Source organism: Malaclemys terrapin, chromosome 10 (genome assembly GCF_027887155.1).
Source record: "Malaclemys terrapin pileata isolate rMalTer1 chromosome 10, rMalTer1.hap1, whole genome shotgun sequence".
Lineage (NCBI taxonomy): Eukaryota > Metazoa > Chordata > Testudines > Emydidae > Malaclemys > Malaclemys terrapin.
Window position 1 is genome coordinate 81,655,080 of NC_071514.1, and position 24,533 is coordinate 81,679,612.

Genomic DNA, 24,533 nt, shown 5'->3' on the forward strand with positions numbered 1-24,533 from the left:
GTTAACACTTTAATGCCCAGGAGGCTGATAATTTAGGCAAGCAGAGATGTGTGAAGAAGGGACGGAGGATAAAAGGTAGATGTTGTAAGCTTGGGGCTGCCCAGTGAATAGGTAACATCAGAAAGTTTATACTTCCTCTAAGTGAGGAGTGTTTAAGTAGCTTCTTGTTCTCTCAAGCTAGAAATGAATGATGTGACAGAGAAACTGAATGGTCTCTGGAATAAGCACAAGGCTTATGTAAGTAACACCAGAGTCAATGGTGGGCTCTTTGTGGTTGAATTATTCTCTGGAACTAATTCTTCCCAATTCTGTCCCTTTTATTTGTTCATACATCATTTGTGCCATGATTTCCATTATTCTTCATAGTTCCAAGGCCAGAAGGAACCATTGTGGTCATCCAGTCTGAGCTCCTGCATGACACAGACCGTAGAACTTCCCCCAAATCATTCCTGTTTAAAATGGCCAATGATGGAGAATCCACTACAACCATTGTGAAATACGGTACTGCCTAAAAAGGCCAAGCCAAGATAGTGCCCCATTGCACTAGGCCCTGTAAATACACAAAGAAAGAGATGGTCCCTACTCTGAAGAGATTGCAGTCTAAGAGGGCAGCAGTAAAGACAAATTCAGACAACAGACCGGGAAACAGAAGCAACAAATTAGATGGAAACATTAATGCCACCTCTTTGTCACCTAGGAAATAACTAGCAAATACACAAAAGCCATTGCTTAGGTAGGAACGGGCCCCATTGTTCCTGGCTTACTAGTGTGATGGGAAGAGGCAAACGGCTCTTTTTCCGAAGGACCACACGTTTCTGGAGCCACCTATCTTATTTCCAAAGAAATTTCATGGGAAAGTGAATGTGTTTTTGTTGGGCATGATGCAAAATGGGCACGGGCAAAGTGAGCTGATAAGAATTCCCCAAGTATTTATACTCTCCTTGTCCCTTTATTACTGTGCTATCAAACAAAATACAAATTCCCTTTATTCCTCTTTCAAATATTGAAAACATGACCTTTCCTATTCCTAGCCAACAGCTACATTGTGTCTAGGTGGTTTTAGATATACACACACAGGAAAAAGACTACAGAAGCTGGAGCTTATCAAATTATTGCCAGCACCTGTTTAATTGCCAATTCACTATCAGCTAATGCGACCTTCTCACTTGGGAATGGCTGTAAGGTTGTGCAGTGTAACATGTCACTTTGATTAGGGAGCCAGCCTGACATGTAAAATTATGATAAAAAGGCAGTGTGAGGAAGGCATTCATCATACACACAGTGCGAGTTCGATAAAAACTTCCTGCCCCAAACCAGATCAGGTCTTCTAGATAGTGGTGAAGACAAAGTACCAGTCATTTTGGTCTTCCTCACAGGTGCTGATGTGTGCATAAACAACAGATGGACCAAAACCCATTTGGTGTTCACATTCATTCACTTCTGATAATAAGCAATTGAAAGCTCAGATATTTCTCTATCGCCGCTGAGGGCTTGTCTACACTGGATTATTTTAAATTGGTTTAAAAAAACAAGTTAGTTAAATTACTGTGCAGACACACTCTTATTGGTTTCAGACTGATTATACTGGGTTAGCTTGGGTCTGTAAATTGATCAATGCCAGATAAACAGATCAAAGCCAAGCTCACAGCAATATACGAGTCCACACAAGAGGCTGTTCCAGTTTAACTAAAGTGGTTTAAAATCATACCGTTAGCTAAATTGGTTCAACCTTGTGTGTAAACCAGGCTGGAGACTGCAAAGCTGGCCCGGAAATCTTCACAAAAACACAACCTTGTCCTTTTCATAACTTCTTATGACTCTGATGTTGAAACAGAGAAGGATCCTGGCTTGGTGTTAATCCAGAAAGGTGACTGACGTTTTACAACTTTGGAAGAACCCCTCTACTAGAGCAATTACTTGTTTTTCCATCCCAGAGCAGATTCACTACAATCAGCATTGCCAATTTCTGTTAATACTCATTTGTAGTGAGAATAATTTTTTATGGCCCAGTAAAATACCATTAGTTTTCCCATCATTATCAGTTATTGTTCTATCAGAGCATTTTCATCATGAATTTGCAAGGATGCCCTAAAGTGAGATGTGCTATCATGACGATTCCAATTGACATGGTGCATGCATTGCAGTGAAACCATTCAGTATTTTTAGTGTGTCCCAGTGGATAGATTACTGGGACTCAGGAGGCCTGGCCTATTGTTGGTGGGTGAGTCACTTCATCAACCTGTGCCTCGTTCTCCCCACCTGTAAAGGAGGAACAATGTTCACCACCTTTGTGAAGCGCTTTGAGGTCTTTGGATGAAACGTGCTATCTGAGCGCTAGCTTCAAGAGGATATTTGGCTTCAGAAGAGTTTCCGTAGCTTAAGGAATCAAGTCTTTCCCTTCAAAGTTCTTGATTCATCAAAACAAAACAAAGGGCTCACCTACATGGCCAGTTACTGCGTGACAAGTCCGGGTGTGAATCTACCGCACACCAGCCAGCTGCACAGTAACGTCCCAGGTGGACACTGCTACAACACAGTGAAAGTCCTGGAATGGAGCTTAGCTTACTGTGCTTTCAAGTAGCAGTAGCCAAGCGGTGTACTTGGACTTCCACTGTAGATTCATACCATGGCTTGACGCTTAATAGCTTGCCATGAAGACAAGCCCAAACCCCACACATCCATTTTGCCCAGTGTGAAAGTACCGGAGAGGCCTCAAGGTCCGCAGCAATCTTAAGACTCGAAGGATACCCAAAATCTTAGCCCCGCCTGCTGATGCCATGGAGACGATAATATCAATGATGGATACAAAGACCAGGACCCCATCCAGGACATTCCAGCTGCTTTGGAGATAGGTATTTTCCCCAGAGAAGAAGCCAAGGGCCACCACCTAGAACCAGTAGGAGAAAGATATTTAGGCTGTGGCCTCATGCCTTTTGCTTATTTGCTGTACATGATGGACACTGACGTGCAGTGAAATACAGCTCATCTTAGCTCTCAGACCACAGAGGCCAGACCTCATTGTGGGTTGGCAGGTTTAGCGCAGACACATAATTACCTTCACCATCATCTCAGCAACAAAGATTGCAGTGAAGATGTAATTGGAGACACTCAGAAATATCCTCTCCTGTAAAACAGAAATCAACAGCTGGAGGCAAGTTATTTAAACAGCAGAAACCCAGCATCCTCCATCCCGCGGGTTCCTTCCCCGATGTGGCTGGGGAAAAGTTATTGTGGGTGCAGAAAAAGGGATGGGGGGGCTGCTCACCGTGCTGTGGGGGTCAATATCGGGCCTCTCCAGTGCAATGGTGATGCAGTTGAGAAAGATGAAGACCAGAACCACATGGTCAAACATTTTGTGGGCTATAACCTTCTGGCACATCGCTCGAATCCTGGGGGAAAAGGGGCAGAAAGGAAGAGGTCATGGCCAGAAGCCAGTCTGGGTCAGCAAGCTTGGAACTCACCCCTCTGACTGGGATTTCCTTTCTTGAGAGACTCCTTTAAATCCTTCGATGGTAACTACCTCAGCGTGCTGAGATAGGTCCTTCCTGTGCACAGTTTGCTGCACTCGTTATCAATGAAAGAAATAACAATCATAATTTTAACTGTATTAATAAGGCACCTCAGCTTCCTGCCAAGGTGCCGACGGCCCCGTCCAGTGATTCTGCCTATCACAGAAACGTTACTTAGAGCACAAGGGTCCGACTTTGGACATTCTCACTCAGTCCTTCCCCATCCAAGAGTTTTGCCTACGGAAGGGCTGACTAAAACTGGAGTCTGGAACAGCCCTTCCTGTGGTAAAACCCACTCAAATGGCTAGGAGAGAGAAACACAAGCCCTGTGAGGATTCCCTCACAGAATTCTTCCCCCTCAGTCGGGGCTGGGTTTGTCCTGCCCAACGGAATGAGCTTCTCCCAAGCCCCAGTTTTCAGCTGCCAGCCCACCCAGTGGACCGGGGTTTCTTACCGATTCTGAGGAGAAAACAAGTAGAGGGACCAGTCTTCGTGATTCTTGCACCATTCTGGCTTGTAGGGCTCCAGGGCTTTACGAATCCTGTAGCAGTAACTCTGGAGAGAACAAAGAAATTGCTCTTTTCTTTAGTTTTCCCGGCTCTTTAGCCCACGGGGTCTCTCTGCCCTTCTCAAACGACCCTCTGAATTCTTTGCTCTATAGGTGGTTTCTGGACAAGGCAGTGTTAGGTCTTCATTTTCACAGCCAAATTCTATCTGTGTCCTTATCTGGCCCCCATTACCACAGTAAAGTGACGTGCCAGAGGTCCAAATGGAGCCTGTGGCCAAGCCAGGAATTGCACTCAAGTTTCCCCGTGTCCCAATCCAAAGCCCTATCCAAAACACCATCTTTCCTACCCTCCCATCAGGCTCGCAGAGAAATGAATAAGAGCCCCACACAACGGAAGTACTGTACACGTGCAGCCCAAGGTAGAATAGAAACCTTGCTACAGGGCAATCTGACCAGCAGCTGGGATTGAGACTGACGCTGACGCAGGCTGGTAAAGATCTAATGCTTTTTCTCTGCATGAGGAAGGGAAGCTTCCATGAACCCTACATACATGGCCAAACCTTGAAGCCCTTACTCCCTCAAAGCTTCCCCCAAAGTGAGCGGGAGCCGCGGGGTGCTCGCTGCACTTGAAACCAATCCAGTCATATTTTGTCTCTTCATCTTCCCACCAGACAGAAGGACTGAGGGGCTTCCAAGCTTCATGGTGTTGCACTAAGTGCTTATTTAATCCCCCCAGGTCTATGAATTTTTTGAGCATCCGCCTAAACTCCCCTATTCAGAGGCACTGAAAATCCTGTTTTGTTTTTTGCAATACCAAAATGTTGTGCCTAAGCTACCTAACCGCGTCACTGTAATTACATCGACACCGGTTTACGTGCTGACCCTCCATGCTGGCTGACATGAGGCCAGTTTTTCTATTTCAGAGATGAGTCTGACTGTAGCATTGCGACTCCAATCTGAAAACTCAAACCGGGTGTCAGCAGTGACTGGAATCCTTTGAGCTTTATCCTCCCTTCACAGAAACTCTGGAGCAAAGTCCCTGAAACAGGAATCAGGCTCTGGAGAGGTCACAGTGGAGGGTTAACAAACGTCCAGCTTGGTGCTGGAGAGCAGCTGGGTTAATGCTGCTCTTGCAAAGGGCATTGCAAACTGCTCTGGGCCAACCACCAAGCTGGGACATGCCACACGTCACCTCCTCTTTCCTTGGAAGGTGGAACTTTCTGGAAGTTGGGAGAACAGATACAGCAGGTCCAGAAGAGCTGACAGCCAAGATAGTGCTTGCAGTGCTGAGAACACAGGGGAAAAGATGGCTGTGCCCCAAGGGGGCTGTGCACAGAGAGGTGTGACGCTTCCCTGGAGAGGGAGCCAACGGCCTCACACTCTGCACTGAGCCTAGAGAAGGGCCTGTGTGGCTGACTGAGTCCAGAGGAAAGTGGGGGTTTCTCCATTTCAAAGTGAATGGGTAGATTGGGGCAAGCCCAGAGGGAAAGAGCTCCACATTTCCGAGCATGCCTGGGAGAGGACCCATGTTTCACAGTAAGCCTGGGGGAAGCGGGGGCCTGAAATTGATAGCAAGCCCAAGGGAGAGGCCCCAGGCTTGCAAGTGAGTCTAGGGGAAAGGGTTCTGCATTTCCAGCAAGCCTGTGACGGAGGGGTCCCGCATTTCACAGCAACCCCAGGGAGGCCCTGCATTTTGGCGAGAGCTGGAAGGTGGAGGTGGTGGCTGTTTCCAAGCAAGCCAGGGGCTGATTTGCATGTTCAGATACAAATCACGGGCAACGCAGGTGCCTTTGGCCAGGTGCCACTTTGCGAGGTGTTGTTCATTCAGAGCACAAACACAGACAATGCAAAGTGAAGTCACGGAATGAAATGCAGCGACGTAATTTTCTGTGACCTGCAGCCGCTGCGTTCCCCACCGCTCTAGTTAAATGGTGGGTTGGGGACAGAGGACACATCTCTGTACTGATGCCTGGGGGTGAAATTTGGTTGAGATGGGTCTCAACCGCAGCCAGGGATTGTAGCTCACCCAGGTGGGTGCCCATCACCTGGACACTTCACCTTGCCTACAGATCAGACAGTAACAGAACCCCCCTGTTCGCAAACAAAACTCTTTGGGAAGTGGATGCCAATTCACGAGAAACTGGACTCTTTCATCTACACGAGCCAGTAGGTGGTAACGTCTCTGCCCAGGATTTGAACAAGCACCTTACAGGGGAAAGGCTCCCTTACCCCCCGAGCTGCCCGATCCCCACGGCAACTTACATCGTCCATGTCGTCGTCGTAGTCCAAGAGGTCGTCCTTGTGGCTGTCGATGCGCAGGAAGAACTCGCTGGGCACATGCACCATTTTGCCATTGCAGTCCTGGTACTCTGTGGGCAGCACGGCCATGGGGTTGATGCTGAGGGAGTGGCGCATGGTGGGGAGCTGGAGAAGCTCAGGCAAGTCCAAGGAGCTTCTGTAATCCAGGGACTCCGCCCGGCGGTGCAGGGTGGCTCTGCTGACAGTGCTGGACTTGGCATCATCAGAGTCATCATCCGTGCTCCCTTTCCCCTCCCCAGAGAGCAAGGACTCTCTTTCCCCAGACTGGTTCTTCTTTTTGAGGCTTGGGGCCCTGCCGAGGCTGTTCCAGCTTGAGCGGCGGCTTCCCCAGTTGCTGTTGGGTCCCCAGTTTGCACACGGCGAGCTGCGGAGGCTGGACTGAGAGATGGGAACAACACATGAGATTTCACCCTCAAGCAGAAGAGGGAAGGAAACGGCTCAGAGGGAAAGGAATTTAGCCCAGCAATTATGGCACAAACTGCCAGGCGGCTCCAGAGACAAGACAGTCATTCAGTTAAGAGCAGACAGGGAACATTGCAGGTGTTGTTAAGGGCTAAGAAGGTAAGTTCATGCTGCTGGACGGGGCCCCACACTGGGAAGGCTGGAGTTCCAGTTGAGTGCTTTGCTGCAATCTCTCTCATCTCCTTGACTCCCATATACCTGGGTACCCAGGTGAACCCACATCGAAGGTGTTCCTTTAAAGTGCACCCTCTGCATGGCTAGAACCCTTCGCAGTGCAGGATTCTTGAATCCCATGTAGGTTTTAAGCACCCAGGGTCCTGCCTGTGCAGGCCAGCCACATTAGAAAGGCTCCAAGAAGGCTTCCATAGGACTTCCCCTTTTCCAGAATGACAAAAGCTATTGATTCCCCCCCAAAAATTACATTCAACGCACTATGGCCTGGGGTCTGAGTCCACATACCTGACTCAACACCTGTCTTAAAACATTCCCCATGTAAACTGGGCACAGCTAATGAAAACTCAAGGCCGGCGCCGCATCTGCTCCAGATCTGTGCTTCTCACGGCAAGCGGAGGAGCCCAGCCAAAGAGGATTTTATGGAATCTCCTCTTGGGGTCACAGAGCCCTTTTATAGAACACTTGGTGTAGTCCTGTTTTTCAGAGAAATCAGTTACAGTGGGACTGCTCGACACCAACTTGATGGCAGGGCAGGGATCAGTCACCGGAGATACATTCTCGTGTGTGTCCGTAAAAATCACACAACTGGTTCCTAAGGGTTTGTCTCTCATTTACCCTAACTAAGATCCCTGTACACCACTCTGGCAGCAAAAATGTGTCCAGCCCTAAGACCCTATTCCCACCACGTAATATTTTTTTAAACACCTAAGTGATTTAGGTGTCTAAATCACATTGGCTTTCAATGGGTCTTAGACACCTAAGTGCTTTGGAAAATGTTACCCAGACAGTACCCTTATTTTTCCTTAAATATGTACTCAAATGGACTCCACCCCCGCCCCCCCCCCCAGTAAATTTCTGATGATCATTATTTTGTAACTGCAATTTGCATTGCTGAATAGTTCCTGGGACGAAAGCGTTCGAGGTCAGAGCAGCGAAGCCTAGAAAGAAATCTTTTCTCTTAACGTTTTCCTTCCGGCACAGAAACAGAGCTGACTGCTTTAAGCATTCGCATTGGTTTCGATTAAGGTTCATCTCAGTGCTGTTCCATTGGGTAGCTGCTTATGTCCTGATTCGAGCCATGAGCCAGCAATCCCATGTAAACCCAAGACAAACTAGAGAGTCATCTCTGTTTTCTTTTCAGAAGCATTACCCTGGCTAAGCATCTTACCAAAGGTGATAACGGTTCTACCTCAGCACGTTGCATGAAGTGCATTCATGCTCCACTGCTTTGATTTCAACATGATATTGAAGTTACGTAGTGAAAAACAGGGCCAATAAGCAGAGATAGAAACTCGTTTTTGTCCATTAACTCTGGTCCTTCTGTATTCACGCCTTCCCACCCACTGCCCTGTTGTGAGTGCAACAAAATCTACGGCCTGTTCAGTAATTCCAGCCATCTCTCTCCCCTCAGATGGTTATTCCCTAAGGATAATCCATTATTTCAGCTCTTGGTTTCTGTTTGTTCCCCTCATGAAGGGGCCATTGTATAATAAACAAGAACCGAGCAGAACAGCAGTACGAGGGGTGAGCAAGCATTCAGATTCCTTCGCAGTCATTCCAAGACGGTTTATTCCGGCCTCACAGGTGGGCCTCACATCTAGCCAATCATTAAAATGATCTCATCTTCCCTTCCACCACCCAACCCAGGGTAGGAAAAATTACTGCTGAGTCGCAGTGCATCATGGGATAGGAAGTCACCACGATGTATCATGGGAGATGTAGTCCAACCAGGGAGCTGGGCCAATAGAGGGGAATGGGGACTGAGGGACCCAGAACCATAAATCCCATCAAACACCATGATAGGTCAGGCCGTGCAGAGATTAAAGTCTACCTGAAACAAAACATTATGACATTTCCAAATCAAAAATTTTCACATCTTCTCATTCTGTGATAGGTTTAGATACTTTGAATTTTTGTCTGAAAACAAATTTGAGAATTTCCCACAGAATGGCAATTCCGATTCGCGATCAGCTCCGTACACAACCTAGATACGTTACCAAACCCACCCAAAATGTTAAAAGAGCATCAAAGGTTGCAAAATCAAGTACTCAAAAATTAGTAAATGCCAAAATGAAGATTGCTAGTGTGCAACCTTAATTATGTCTTTTTGTGTGTATGCATTACGATACCGTCTTTAATTACATGATCACTTACTATTTTTTCCCACAGGACCCCTGCCTCATTCAGTGCACAGGCTGGACCTGCTCTGGGGATGAGTCAGGGCTACCAGGAGGTTGCTGTCTGTGGGAAAGCCTTTTCACAAGGATGACAAAGGGCAAGTCCATGACCCACCCCCTGCTAAATTTCAAATCCTAGCTCCAAAGTACGGGGACACTAAAGCTGGTCAAAGAAAAGGTCACCCGAATTTTTTAACATGGGAAGAAACAATGTATTTTTTCCCAGCCTCCCTCTCAGAAATGGCTAAACTGTTTTGGTTGCAATTTCTCAAAACAATTCAGCCTGAGGCAGATACACAGCATGGAAAATTTCAGCCCAAATGGTGAGAGTTCTTCAAAGTTATATGCAATTGAAAACAGGGTCTTATAATGGGAAATATTGGGCAACCTTAATCAGAGGCAGTGCTACCAGCCCTGCTTATAATATTATACATTTATATCTCCCTCTGTGTTATATAAAAGGCAGATAATAGGGGGAAACTGCTAATACTGGTAACATACCAAGGACTTTTGATCGTAGCTCAGTGGATCAACTGAAGCATTGCTCCCTCTCCTTGAGTCCACGAAGGTGTGCACCGAATCCATGTGCGGCGAGCACTTTGGCGTTGGCATGGGAGTAGCAGCAGTGCGCATGATGATGGGAGGGGGTATGCTCGCCCTGCCCTCCACGTGACCGTTTGGGGTGATGGCAAGGGAGTACATCTTCATCTCTGGAAAGAAGGCGAGCTGCAGTTAGGCCTCCTCTCAGGAGCTTAGCTGAGGACTGCAACCAGCACTTTTAAAACGGGCAACCCCCGTTTGTCTCCTATTGACTTCACTGAATGGAAGATCAAATTGAAATTCCTTGGTGCCACCAATGCCAGGTTGGTCTTTCATAGGAGATAGAAGGCCAAGGACAGGAGCATTCAGAAGGCCCAATCTTAATAATAATCCCTAGCTCTTACCTAGCACTCTTTATCAGTAGATCTCAAACGGCTTTAAAAAGGGGTTGGCATCATTATCCCCACTTAACAGATGAAGGAAGCTGAGGCATGGTGAGGCGAAGTGACTTGTCCAAGGTAACTTAGCAGGATAGCAGCAGAGCCAGGAATAGGACCCAGGTGTCCTGAGGACCAGTCCAGTGCTCTGTCCGCTAAGCCATCAGCATTTGCTGAGTTAGAAACTCATCCTGGACTACACAAGGAGTTTCAGGCGCTCAGGCGCAATCAGGATTGGAGTTGTGGATTGTATGGCTATTATTTTCCCCCTAAGAGAAACGGCTGTTCGTCCTCATGTGTTGGCCAAATTACAATCTGGATAAATTATTCTTCTCTTCCTGTGGTGCGGCGATTTCATGATTTGTAAAGGGCTTTGGATTCCTTCGGGGCTGAAGGCACTGTACAAATGTGCCCTGTGATCGTTAGTCATCCATTCCAGGGACAGGAAATGCGAAGGGTTTCTAAACATGCATTCATCTATAGGAGCAATCCTTATACAACAGAATAATCGAATGAACTACTTTTCCCTGATAATTGCTGCTAGTTAATAAAAAGGAAAGGGAGCAATTACATCATATTGTTTCAGCTCTATGGCAAGGGAAAATGGACCTCTCCTTGAGACACGGCAACACAGCATCAGAACTTTTCAGAAAGCAACAGAATGTACTCGTTAAAAATTGCAGAAACTGTATTCCTGGTGAAGATAAACAAGAATCTATATAACAAAACTCCTTCTGCACTACTGAGTGCAGTAATACTCTGTCATCAAAAGCCTAGATTCAAATACAAGGTCTGGAGTCGAGAGCAACGCTTAATCTATTCTGTCTCAGTGGATTTCGGTTAATGATTGCAGAGTCTGCTGTCTGGGGGAGGGGAGAGGATGGGACCATCTGCCATACGTAGGAGAGAAGAACAATTTTACATTGGTACAGGTAGTTCAGGAAATGATTCCACCTCCACTGCGCTGAGAAAGCCAAGGGTTTTATTACCCTTGCTAATTCTCCTCTGATGCTTGTTTTTGTCATGCAGTGCCCTTGTCTTTTTAGCATTAGTTTGCTTATTTGCTTATGCACAAAGAGCCTGAGCATAAACCACTGAAGTCAATAGAAGCTTTGCCAATCACTTCAAGGGGTGGAAGATCAAGTCCCAAATCTGCTAATCTGCACCACACAAGATCCTTCTGTCTATACACCTTTTACAGGCCAATGGGTTTGTAATGGGATCATTAATGCCCTTATGTTGTTTGTACACATGATGGCATTTAGGAGGTTTATGGAGACTGGAAATGGTCACGTTATTCCTTGTCCACAGTTTATTCTGAGAATTCAGCCCTTCGCTGACAGAACAAGGAGCAATGGTCTCAAGTTGCAGCGGGGGAGGTTTAGGTTGGATATTAGGAAACACTATTTCACTAGCAGGGTGGTGAAGTACTGGAATGCGTTACCTAGGGAGGTGGTGGAATCTCCTTCCTTGGAGGTTTTTAAGGCCCGGCTTGACAAAGCCCTGGCTGGGATGATTTAGTTGGGAATTGGTCCTGCTTTGAGCAGCGGGTTGGACTAGATGACCTCCCTTCCAGCCCTAATATTCTATGATTCTATGATTCTATTTGTGAGCTCCCTGAGAATAAGTGGCAATTTCCTTCCTGCCCTGAAATGAGCCTGTTATTCGAAGTGGTTCTGCAAACAGTTTATACAAAGGAATTTCAGCCTGTGGATTGTTCGCCAACCGTCCGCAGGGAAGCTGAATTTGATAACCCAATATCTGGAATTTTCCAGTTGAGCTGAATGACTGGGCAGTTAAATCACCTAGTATTGCTCCAGCTCTCTCAACTGGGAACCCCAACCATTCAAATACTTCTGTTTCTACCTGAAATTAATTCCATTTGGTCGCCAAATGACTGTCATTTCATTGAGTCAAATGAATTTTGGCTACAGGCCCGAAAGACACTTTAAAATTCTCCTAACAAAACCCCACGCTGAAAATTAAAAGGGGACGAGATGTAATGTGACCAAATAGCCAATACAGTTTAATATCTGAGGCAAGGATATATTGAAAAGCAACACACGTTCTCTCTTCGTATTTGTGAAGACTGGAAAGTCTTTTTCATAGTCGAAACACTTTTTGAATAGTTGAAAATGCAAAACTACCGCCCCACAGGCATAACAGCCAGGTGAGTCACCACGTGAAACGTACTGCCCCCAAGGGGAGATAACAGGGATAGAGCTCCCAAATTGGAGATTCCCAAACTTTTCACTAAGTTGTATTTTGTCTCTTTTGGGGACCCATTGCACCTGCTCCTCCCCCTCCCCAGCCCTCTAGTCCCAAGCCCAAGCCTCCTGGTGGGCTCCCCCTTCTGTGCCCCAGCCAGCCCCTCTCTCCCCACAGCCGGGCTGCAATCGCTACCAGGCTGCTGGCTGTCTGCTCGCTGGTTTCGGCAGCTTCCTTCGCACTGCACTTGCCACGGAGATCCCACCCCCTCCCCATGCCTCTGCCTGGGGATGTCACAGCACCAGAGAGGGGGGTGGAAGGTGGCTGGGGAGAGGGAGTGCCACCAGGTGCCCCTGGTGGGTTGGGACCCATCACGTGGGAAACACTGACCTAAACCATTCTACAGGCCTCTGGAAGCAGAGTTATAACATAGCTATGCACACTGCAGAAGGAAATTCAAGCTTATTCCTACCTGTTGCACAGAGGTCTTTCAGCTTCTCAATATCCTCATCAAAGTTGGCAGAGGTCTTGTCCTCATCCGTGTCCGACTTGTTGGCGTCACCCTGCAGGGAGGTGACGGGTGAATTTAATGTTTGATTAGTGTTTTGCTCTTGACCAAGAGAAGTTTTCGAATAAAATTCCCCAGATCCCTTTAAGTTACTAATGCCAGACCAATGGCTGCCCACATACTTCATCCCATCAGAAAGGCCATGTCATCTCGTGGGTAGAGCATAGACCTGGGCCATGGAAGAGTACGCTTCGAGTTCTAGCTCCTACACTGACTTGCTGAGCGACCGCTGGCAAATCTCTCAACCCGGCTGTGCCTCACTTTCCCTAACTTGACATTTGCCGCTGTTGGATTGTTCACTAAAATGGGGACCAGGAGACTTACCTGTTGTGGGTATTAAGCAAGTACTGTTTTGAAAGCTGGGGCAGGGACTCTCTCTCCGACTGTGTTTGTACAGTGATTGGGGCCTTTGGGCACTGTCATACTATATGCGCTAAGCATTATTATGTGTATTAGAACTGCTTTGAAATGCCCTTATACAAGATATAGCTACTGCCAGTGTTGCTGCATTCACCTCAGTGTCTAGCCTAAGAACAATGAGTCCCATCGCAAAATGTAGAAGTGCTGTTCCCATCAGAGACGTGACTAAGAAAATCTGCCATCACGGGGTTCCGTATCTAGCCTCTCTCCATGATCCCAACTCACAAGCTGCTGGGTTTAGATGTCAAAAGGGTATTTTTCTAGCTGCCAGTGCTGAAAAACTCAACCCAGGGATCTGAAAAATCAAGCCATACCCTGTCTTTCATCCTGCCTCGTTATAAAGATTCTGCAATCAGAAGCCACCTGGCAGCATTGTAGGATGAGGTAGAATAGAACCTCGCTTGCTCTTCCATAACTGCACCTGCCCTGCAGGGCTGAGATAGTCCTGGGAGTTTATTTATGTCAGTAAAGTCAGCAGATGTGGCTTGAAGACAGAGAGAGGGTTGAAAGTGAAGATGATAACCACAACTGGAGACTTAAGACTTGGGGGCTTTATGACAACTGAGTAACCACCTTCCTCCAGCCTATTTCCACTCAGGCTGGGCAGTTAAAACACTCTCTCCTTCCAAAACATCTGCCTATCTATTTGTTTTTTTAAAGATCAGTATTTAATGACAGCCAGTTTGTTGGCTGACTCTTGCCTCAATATCTTCAGCAAACAAATACAGATCACGGCATTTCACGATGGAGAGCAGGGGGTCTGTGCCTCATGAGGAAACCTCTGAGCAGCAGCCAGTGATTTTCATCTCTGTGCTGTCAGTCTGTTATCTCTGTGAATCAGGCTGGGCTCCCCAGCGGTTTGGAAAACGATCTTGTCTTTATCCTTCATGCTGTAACATCTTTCTTGCCTATGGTGCATCTCATGCAGGGGGCCTAGTTAACAATTCTGTCTAGTCATGTTGCTTTTTGTTACACATCTCTATACTGGAATATTATACAAACACCACATGGAAAACCATGCAATCCTTGGAGGAAACAAATAAACAATCATTTATTACCATAACAGGTAGGGTGGGATTTTCAGGCGCACTCAGGGCTGAAACTCAGCTGGTAGAAGGTCGTAGCTCCACAGAGCACTACCCCAGATAGGGTGACCAGACAGCAAGTGTGAAAAATTGGGACGGGGGTGGGAGAGGGTAATAGGCACCTATATAAGACAAAGCCCCAAATATCGTGACTGTCCCTATGAAATCGGGATATCTGGTCACCCTAACCCAAGAGGACTCCTGGGAACTGTGCTGGTGATCTGTACCTCAGCATTGGCCCAGCTCTGTGCCCATTGAAGTGGATGGAAGTTTCACCATTGAGTTCAGTGGGAGCGATTAGGCCAGTACTGAGTGCTTTTGTACATCCTCCCCAATACAGTCATGAACAGACCCCGGATTAGACACTTTGGTATCCACAGACGTGCTACAGCACAAGTGGTGAATGGACACGCACGCACACGCTACCCCATCATGGACCACCTCTAGCGTGGAAGAATAATTCAGTCTTCACAGCTGATTCAGTCTCTAGTGTCTCCTTCTAGACCGCCAGCAGGAGGGCCAATGGTGACAGTGAGTTTGGGATTTGGGACAAGACCCTTGATTCCTTTTACACACAGGGCCCTGACCAGCAACCGGAAGATTATGTTGTTGAGAGGTTTGGCATGCTAAAGCCGAGTCCTCAGCCACACAATCCTCTTTGAAATGTCTTTATCAGATTTGAACATGGGTTCTTTGCTTTCTTATATCCAGGTATGCTACCAAAGAGACTAACCTAAATTCATTTAAAAGGCTGGAGAACAAATGCTTGTCTTGTAAAGTTCTCCTAAACAATTTCATCCTGTGTGTGGTCAGCAAGACAGAACTGCTCTGGCAGGCTGTCGAACCGACCCATCAAGGCTACAGAGAAGTTGTGCAAATTGGTCTCTGTAAGGAGCACAGTTTCTTAACTGGTGCCTGTACAAATCCACCACGGTCTCAGCAGACACACACGGCTCTCCCCAAGGTGGTGATGAACTTGATTTCTTTGGCAGTGTGTTACTAAGTGGTGCAGCCAAAGCAACAGGTTAAAAGAGGGGATTGAGTTCCTTTGTTCATCTTTTTTGTTTCATGGATGAAGAATTAACATACAATAGCTGTTAGATCTGCATAATTTTGGAAGCTCTGGGTGGCGTTGTACAGCAGATTTGAGATCGTTTTCCAGTCAGTCAATCTGGAACCTCTATGTGACTCAGCTACACAAGCATAAGTTTTGTCCTTTTGCTCGTAGTTCTGTAGTCATACATGCAAGTCAGGGATGCTCTACACGAAGCATGACCTTGTGGATTTCCGTTTCTATTCTCTTTCTTTGATGTCCCTATCAAATTTGCACCATTCGTAAGTCAAGATCTGAAGATCAAGCTGGGTTTTTTCTGCCTCTGACAGCATCATCAATAAAGGAATCCCTCAATCAAATTCAGTTGGCAATTTTGTCAATGATACATAGGATAGAACAGAACTCAGCTTGTTTCCTTAGCTGTAGGGGAGGGCCAACAATAGCAACCCCCCCACAATTCTATCAGTAAAGTCAGCCCCCGTGACTTGGAGTCAGGGCCGGCTCCAGGGTTTTGGCTGCCCCAAGCAGCCAAACAATAAATAAATAAAAAAAGCAGCGATCGCGATCTGCGGCGGCAATTCGGCGGGAGGTCCTTCGCTCCGAGCGGGAGTGAGGGACCGTCCGCCGAATTGCCGCCGAACAGCTGGACGTGCCGTCCCTCTCCGAAGTGGCCGCCCCAAGCACCTGCTTGGAGTGATCGAATGACTAAGAAGGGCCCATTTGTATATAACCACCTTTCTGACCGTACTCACACGCAGTGTCAAAGAAGAAGAGCAAGGCAAAAGATCTCAGACAAGTTCCTCTGCAGTACATGACTTTATGTGGATTCCTGTTTAAAAGACTTTTCATATTTTGGCATCAACAGCTAGTCAACGAATCAAAGAATAAAGCCGCAGGAAAATAAAAAATCCTCAGCTCTGCTGAATGCTTCTCCCTGCGAGTTGCAGCCAAGGAAGATTTGCCAGTCTTTGCTGTATAAAAACTAGAGCTAAGTTATTCATTTATAAGCACGCAGTTTGATACGAGGCCTCGTGGCTGAAATATGGCTCTGGTGGGATTTCTCTAGTGCATACTGTACCTAGCTAAGAGACAATTGACAAGCCGATAGCCATAAGCTTTGCCAAGCCCCCTAATGAAGGAAACCAGAAAGAAAAATGCACGCTACAAATTTAATTGCTGGGGTGGTTGGGCTGTTCTGATGCTGGCTTTAAAGACTGTCTCTCACACATTTAAATCACAGTCTGTAACAGCTCCAAAAGGAGCTATTAAACACTAGCAAGAAAACAGGGTCCATTTCGCTAAGACTGTAATTACATATTTATAGAGAATATTGCACAAGGCTACCAATTTCTGTCTTCATATTAGCACGATTCAGCCGTTTAGAGAACAAGCAGGAGACAGAACATGGTGGAAAGGTCAGGGTGGCTTTTGCGACAAACAGGTTTGCTGAATGGAGAGAATTTTCTTTTTCCCAATGCAAACCCCACATTATTTCCACAGCAAGGATTCAACCTGTGACCTCCGGAGCTAAAAAACATGAGTTTTGACGACCTGAGCTAGAAGACATAGTAGCTGTTAGCTGTTAGCACAGGCTGCAGTGGACTCATAGTATTTCAGCTACTAGAGTGGGACAGAGAGCCTGTGAGTAAATGAGTGTTATATTTGGTAGTCAGAACACAAGATGGTAAACCAAGGGGGTTGTCGGTCATGCTGAGGGGACAAATGAATAGAGGCGAGAGCCAGAGCATTATATGTACAGTATTATATATTACTTAGTCCTGCCTTGAGTGCAGGGGACTGGACTAGATGACCTACTGAGGTCCCTTCCAGTCCTACACTTCTATGATTCTACGTAGGAGATTGATTGTGTAGGGCTTTGGGGAAAAGGGGAAGGTGGTTACATTTGCTTCAGGAGGTAAGGGGAAACCAGAAAAGATATTTGAAGTGGAGCTGGACTTGTCTGGAGCCATGGGCATGTGAAGGGAGCTTTAGTGAGCTGACCTAGTATAATCCAAGGGAGAAGAGGACTATCCTTTAACTTAACTCTAAGTTACAAACTAGAACTCTCTGTCTCCAGCCAGGCATTTGGCTGGGACCCTTACAAGACTCGCTTAATGCATCATTATTTGTTCACTGAAGTCATCACAGAAAAATATATGGGGCAAATAGGATTTTTCTCTGCTTGCTCTCTCGTATTGAATGAAACAGCTTGGAATAAGCAGAAGTATTATAAATCCCCAAGACAGTTAAAAACGTTCCCAGGCAGAGTAGCTAACGAAAGCACCGATTTCCCCCACACACACCAAGACTAGCTCGTGAATAATTCAGGGCCCATTCCCCAGGTCCTCTTCCATTGTTTGTTTTCGTCAATGACAACAAATTTAAAGACAAGTGTCTTATCAAAGACAGGGAGCTGGGGCCTAGCACACAGGGATTAAAGGGTGTCAATGAAACAGCAATAGTGTAGCTGATAAAGTTGAACGGGCAAGGAAGGCCTCTCTCTTGCCTGCCTGGGTACAGAGCATGAATGTGGACTTGCACTTAGAAAAAAAACAGGTGAAAAGTGCAAAGTATGACTGGCTGGGTCTGCCAGGCAACATCAAACAGCTGCATCTACTCTGCTCCCCAAGCAGAACACAAAAGAGCACTGCTCAGCGGACTCCTGGATTTCAATTAGCTATTACAATTTTTGGCACAGCCTGTGCACTTCATCTGGAATAAATAAATAAAATAAATTAATGGAGATATCCCATCTCCTAGAACTGGAAAGGACCTTGAAAGGTCATCAAGTCCAGCCCCCTGCCTTCACTAGCAGGACCAAGTACTGATTTTGCCCCAGATCCCTAAGTGGCCCCCTCAAGGATTGAACTCACAGCCCTGGGTTTAGCAGGCCAATGCTCAAACCACTGAGCTATCCCTCCCCCCCATGTGTATGACCTCTTGTCTCTGGAACCTGCTGAAGATCAAAAGGCTGATACCAGGGGCTCTTCCCCAGCATAGACGGCTGGCACACACATTCAGCATTCTTATAATATCCTCAAGCGTCTTCTCCGAGGGCCGGGAGATGTGGGGCTGAGACACGCTAATGGGCCCTGAGAGACAGGAGCTTCAAAAGCAGCACGAGTCATGAAATATGGGCAACATTGCAGGAACGAACCAAGGTGAAGAATGATTTAGGCAAAGGCAAACACAAACACATATCATTCAAATTCTACCTATTGTAACAAATTTATAGCGGCTTAGGACTTGGTGGTAGACGCAAAAGATAAAACTTAGATCCTTCAGCTCCAAAAAAGAACAGTCCTTGCCTCTTGAGTTCAAGGAGAGCCTCATTAGCAATACAGGGTCTCTGAAACACATTTGAGCTATTCTGATTCCATCGAACAGTGGGCAGTGATACACACACATAACAGTATTATTATTTGTATTCCCACAGCATCTAGGGGCCCCTGGACTCCACTGTGCTAGGTCCTGTATGAACAGAACAAAAAGACAATCTCTGCCCCAAAGAACTTACAGTCTAGGTACTCAGTTCCTTTTCATATATTACACTCCCACCTCAAAACACATCCAAGCTATGGGAAAGTCTAGATTGAAACTTTCATTCATTTCTATTTGGCTGGTATCTCTGAAACCTCCTAATGAATGTTCTGGGTCCAGTGTTGTTAACTATGTCACCGTGGATCGTTTTAGCAGTAGTAAACCTTTTACCCCCAATCGGGGATATTGCAGATTATGTATTCCTTATGCCACCTGATCTTAAACCAAATTTTGCACCCTCGATAATCTGTACGTTATTCCCTGATAACCAGAAACTTCTATGCTCAAACTCTGTTCACTTTTTTTTTTAACATCATCTTAATAAAATTTTTAAATTTGTTCTTACAGCTAATGTGGTCAGCCAATTATCTCAGACTGCCTCCCCCACTTCCTTAGGTGTCTAGCACTCAAACTGTCCCCGATCAGTTTCCAGTTTTCAAACCCTCTTCAACTGGCTACTGCTATGATGTAGCCATCCGTGCAAAAAATCTGTAGCACACTGCAAACGGATAACATGGGGAACAGCTTCAAATGAATGGAGTTCAATATAAAAATCACCACCGCCAGGGTTACCGCACTGATTGGGTTATTCATTTTTAAGCTACCATTTTAAAATGTAAATGAATCGGCCTCAGACTTGTCAGCCGGCTGTATCAGGGTCCAGGCACTTTGCAACAGGCTTTGGGTCCAGCTTGCTGCACGGCACGTGTGACTTTGAAGACAACTAACACCGCAGAGCAAAACGCCAACCTGCTGGGACACACCAGCCAGATTCTCCATGAACACTGGTAATTCCTTCTTTTGGGGCTGAGCTTGCTTCTACTAAAGTCTGTGACAAAATTTCCACAGACTTCAATAGAAGCAGGGTCGTGCCAGTTGTACTAAGAGGCAAGGATGCGAAGCGTTGTAGCATCCCCAGCTACGTGCACGTACCACACAGATCCGTGATCCCGAGAAAGCTGCTTTGTGAGTCTGGGAATAAACAATGAAGATAAGATCATTTTCAAACTAGGGCTCTGTTCCAGCTGTTTCTATTAATTTGCCTGTCCTGGTACTTATCAGGAAGCTGGGAAGGGACATTTTAATAATGCAAACCATACAGATCACCTTAAAGGGGAAAAATGTAGTTGTGACAGTTTAGGAGAAGGGTGTTTCTGGTGCATGCATATTTCAATGGTACTTTTCAGTGAACCGCAGTGTTGCCTCAGTGTAATGTAAGCAGAATAAATATGAAAATGATGAGATTTCTGGGGACAAGATGAAAAGTTATCAAAAATAATGAATAAATCAAAGATTTTCTTTCCCTCTCCACACCCTGGGAATTTAGAGAATGAAAATTGAAAACCATTCCTCGTTTTGTTTCTTTGTTCCCATGTGCTTAGCGCTGGTTCAATATTCCAAAGCGCCAAGCAGCCTCTCTGTTCTTGCATGCCTTGGGATACCAAAAAAAAAAATCCAAAAATGTGATTCAAGCCTTTTGGATCATTATTTTCAACTTGAACGGAGGCTGGATGATTTTAGGTGAGTCTCAAAATCATGTCCGTGCCCTACTGACTTCACAAAAGCTGCTTGATAATATAGTAAACCAGAAATGGGATCATAATTCTCATTTAAAACTCCATGCCACATATGGATCTGTCCTGCTCCGAAGGAAAAAACGGAGAAGAGCAGACTAGGTTAGCGGGTTCCAGGATTGACACTTGGAAACTTCTCAAAGCAGAGTGAGAAATAGTCATTTCTTTAAACTTCCTTACCCAAGATAAGGTGATTGGACATTATCCAGTCCCCTCGCCACATATACTGTTATAGCACTCATTTTCAGGTGGGGATACATAAGAACAGCCATACTGGGTCAGACCAGTGGTCCTGTCCCCAGTACTTGCCACCAGAGACCATAGGTTCGTACTCAGAGTGGCGAGCCCGTCCCACCGGGCACATCCTATTTTTAGCACGCTAGCTCAATGAGAGCTAGCACGAAAATGTCTCCTCGAGCTGGGAATCTACATCCCCAACTCCCAGTGTAGACACGCCTGTGCAGGTGCGGCAGCTATAAATTCGAGCAAGGGGACACACCCACATTAGCACGCTAAAACCAGAAGAATAGTCACAGTGATGCAAGCAGCCAGTCGCCCAAGTCCGTGCCTCAAGTCTCGGCTGGGACCACGCTCTGGATGATTCAGTTTACATCTCCAACACAAACGGTAAACGTCCCCGTAGCGACTTGCCCAGGGTCACACTGGAAACAGGGTGGAGCGTGGTCTTGTGAATGCCACGCAAGTGCTCTAACCACTGGATCATCCTCTCAAGGATGGACCCATCAGAGCTAGCCAGGCATCACAAGGGCACCTCATCACAAGCTTTACCACTCCTCCTCTGCTTATACCGGTATAACTGCGTCCACCCTAGGACTTATGCCAACATAGCTATGTCAGTAACTGCCCCCACCCCCAACTAGCCATCACAGCGACACCAACTTTGAAGTGTAGACCAGGCTTAATTCAGTTTGGCCCTTTCCCCCATGAGCATTGGATTATCAATGTCCTGTCTTGTACCAGGTGGGATTTACTGGAGGATCTGGGGGGCCAGGTACTGTTGTGGTCCTTGGAGGATCATTTAGAGATAAGCTACTTCCCTACTGATGAACAGCTCATGAGACTGAACCCCTCACCCATTCCCTACGTGCAGCTGCCAGTTCCCTGCCCCATCACTTTGCTAAGCCCCCTTACCTCTGCTTGGAAGCCTTCTACCAGGATGGCAACTAGGAGGTTGAAGAGCACGTAGTTGCCAAAGGTCATCAGGGCCACGAAGTAGAGTGCCGCCCACGAGGAGGTGGATGCCATGCCATTGTAGAGCACCACGTTCCAGTCTTCCTGGGTGAGGATCTGCATGGAGTTGGGGAGGAAACGCTTTCCGATTACTCCTCTCTGCTCGCCGGGAGCAGCTGGTTTAAAATGCACATTGAATCACTGATTTATCCCTTTCTCCTTTACAGAGGAAGCACCCGCTCTCCTTTCTGACCTCCTAGAGATCTAACCAGATGAGACCGCAAAGGATCTCTTTATTTAGATCTCAGCACATGAGATAGATCTGCAAGCTGCGGCTTCCCCCTGAGATACTCTTCTGCACTAGGTCCCCTGTCAGCTCACCTAATAGCATTATGACCCACAAGGTTGCTAGTTCAAATCTCCACTCTGGTAATGTAGCAGGTGCATAAGCAGTGAGTTCTGCTACGTGGTGGGGAAGTTCCCAAATGATTACGTGTACTCTGGTGATCGGCTACCAGTTGATAGGCCTGCCGTGGCACCATCACTTTTGTGCCAAGAGATAGTCACTCTTTTTCAGGGCCACGTTTTCCTTTCATCAGAACATTTTTTCTCATTATGAGTTAACTGGAGTTGGGGAAAGAAACCCAGGTTTTCCTCACAGTCATTGACACGAGGGATCTCCAGAAACTCAGGAAAGGAAACAACTGCTTGTTGGGTGGAAAAAAGATGATAAACTGGCAGGAAAACATATTTTCTTTGAAAAGACTCATCTGACTATAAGGAGCCTTCATAAGAGTCACTCAAGATATTCCTAGCCTGCCAATTTTTCCATAGCTGAAAAACCCAGGGATTAAAAAAAAAAAAAAAAAAAAAAAAAGATGGTTTCTTGCCCTTCTTTAATCCAGACTCTACAATGAAGATGTCCTCTAGCACTGCTGTAAAACAGGAACAACGAGTTGGCGGCATCTGGGGGTGGGAAAGCATATTCGGCTGCATTTAGTCCTGTGCCTCCCATTAGTTCTGTGCCTCCCCTTAAGGTTATGTCCTTGTGCATCACGCTGAATCTAGTTACACACACGACTTCGAATGTTAAAAATAAATACATGAGCCGCTATTAAAACAGTATGAGCCTCATGAAAGTGATGTCAGTTTCCTCTCGCAATGAACTAAAATCTGTCTTTGTTTATATAGGGGAGAGCTAACATTCTGCATTATGGAGAGTTTGGATCAGTTTACACATGGACTGCAACTAGGGTGACCAGACAGCAAATGTGAAAAATCAGGACTGAGATGGGGGGGTAATAGGAGCCTATATAAGAAAAAGACCCAAAAACCAGGATTGTCCCTATAAAATCGGGACATCTGGTCACCCTAACTGCAACTCATTTAATGAGGTGCATCTGTCCTGTACCTAGGAATCCTGCTTAACATTCCCAAGCTCTCCTCCACTATATGCAATATACATCTGTTGGTGGTTGTAAGGGGGCCATTAATATACTCACTCTGCTTCCCATTATAAGGGCTGATTTCTTAAGCAGAAAGACAGCTAATGTTACGGAGAGATACCTTCCTGGAAATTGTTGCTTTATTGCTCTGTTATGAAATATATGAGTCATTCCAATGATACCTTAGATCTTGTCTACACAGGAAAGTCGGCTAGTTTACATAGAGATTTTCCAGTCCTCTGCCTTGCTTTTCTTTTGTGTCACAGTCTTTACCAGTCCAGCAATCCTCATCCCAAATCCACTGTTTGTGTAGCCAGCACCTACAAAATTTGCTGAGCTAGATTGACCTGAGACAGTCTGTTCTTCTCCCAATTCTAAAACACAGTATTTTAAAAAAGTGAATTTCAGTGCTGGAGGAAGGTGTTGGATTGGTATCCTTGGAGACAGAAGTCTTCTGTTTATTCATGGAACAGGTACAGCACTGAATGGTTTTAGAAGCCTCCTTCACAATGACCGATATGTTTTAACCTGACTTGTATAATGATTGCAGCTGGGCAAAATTTCTTGAATTTTGGGCAAAAAAAATGCAGATTTGGGTCAACTAAAACATTTAATGCATTCATATTGAATCTGCTGAAATGTTTCTGTCTGGGAAAAAAAAATTCCCTCAAAGTCAAAATATTCTATCTGTTTGCCTTTTCCTTAAACTTAAAAATATCAAGATACAATTTGAAACAAAGTTAAAAAAGAAAACCCTGAATGTTACAAAACGTTTTTTGGGGGGTCAAAGTGTTTTGAACGACCAGAATTTTTTTTCCTACTTTTTAGTTTAATCAAAACTGAACTGAGAAAATCTGCTATTATTTGCACAAGGGTAATGATATGAAAGTGCTGCTCAATCTCTATTCCTTCTCAGGCTTTGGCCTTTGCTAAGAAGCGAGATCATTAAAGTGGTGGGGTTTGGGACAAGGGCATCTGCCCACTCAGAGCTAGCCTGAGACCAGTCGATTCATTGGGAAGTACTGAAACAAACCTCTTTCATGGTAAGTTTGTCCAATTAACTCTGTGATGTTGTTAATGAAGTTTTTTTGCAAGGCAACAACATTTGTCTGCTTGGTAGAGAATAAAACTCATCAGCGGTCCCAGATCTTACCTGAAACACGGTCACAATGGCCCAGAGCAAGGAATCAAAATTCTTTCTGTCTGGAACTGTGTCCCCCGTATCAGTTTTCAAGCTAAACTTGCATCCAAAAAGATGCATGCCGAGAATGCTGGAGAGGGAAAGGAAGCGACATAGAAGACATCACTGCATGAGACACATG

At 45.9% G+C, this 24,533-nt stretch overlaps 1 protein-coding gene across 1 annotated transcript in view; it reads right to left on the reverse strand.

The window, feature by feature from the left end:
* Positions 1-24,533, reverse strand: part of CACNA1H (calcium voltage-gated channel subunit alpha1 H) — a 206,842-nt gene that overhangs the window by 58,864 nt on the left and 123,445 nt on the right. Inside the window, exons 11-19 of the mRNA XM_054042758.1 lie at positions 24,365-24,482; positions 21,728-21,883; positions 12,807-12,897; positions 9,651-9,859; positions 6,280-6,714; positions 3,964-4,064; positions 3,266-3,389; positions 3,056-3,124; positions 2,703-2,887 (exon numbers count right to left, since the gene is read on the reverse strand). Of these exons, the coding sequence (XP_053898733.1) occupies positions 2,703-2,887; positions 3,056-3,124; positions 3,266-3,389; positions 3,964-4,064; positions 6,280-6,714; positions 9,651-9,859; positions 12,807-12,897; positions 21,728-21,883; positions 24,365-24,482 (1,488 nt within the window). The remainder of the gene's footprint in view (positions 1-2,702; positions 2,888-3,055; positions 3,125-3,265; positions 3,390-3,963; positions 4,065-6,279; positions 6,715-9,650; positions 9,860-12,806; positions 12,898-21,727; positions 21,884-24,364; positions 24,483-24,533) is intronic.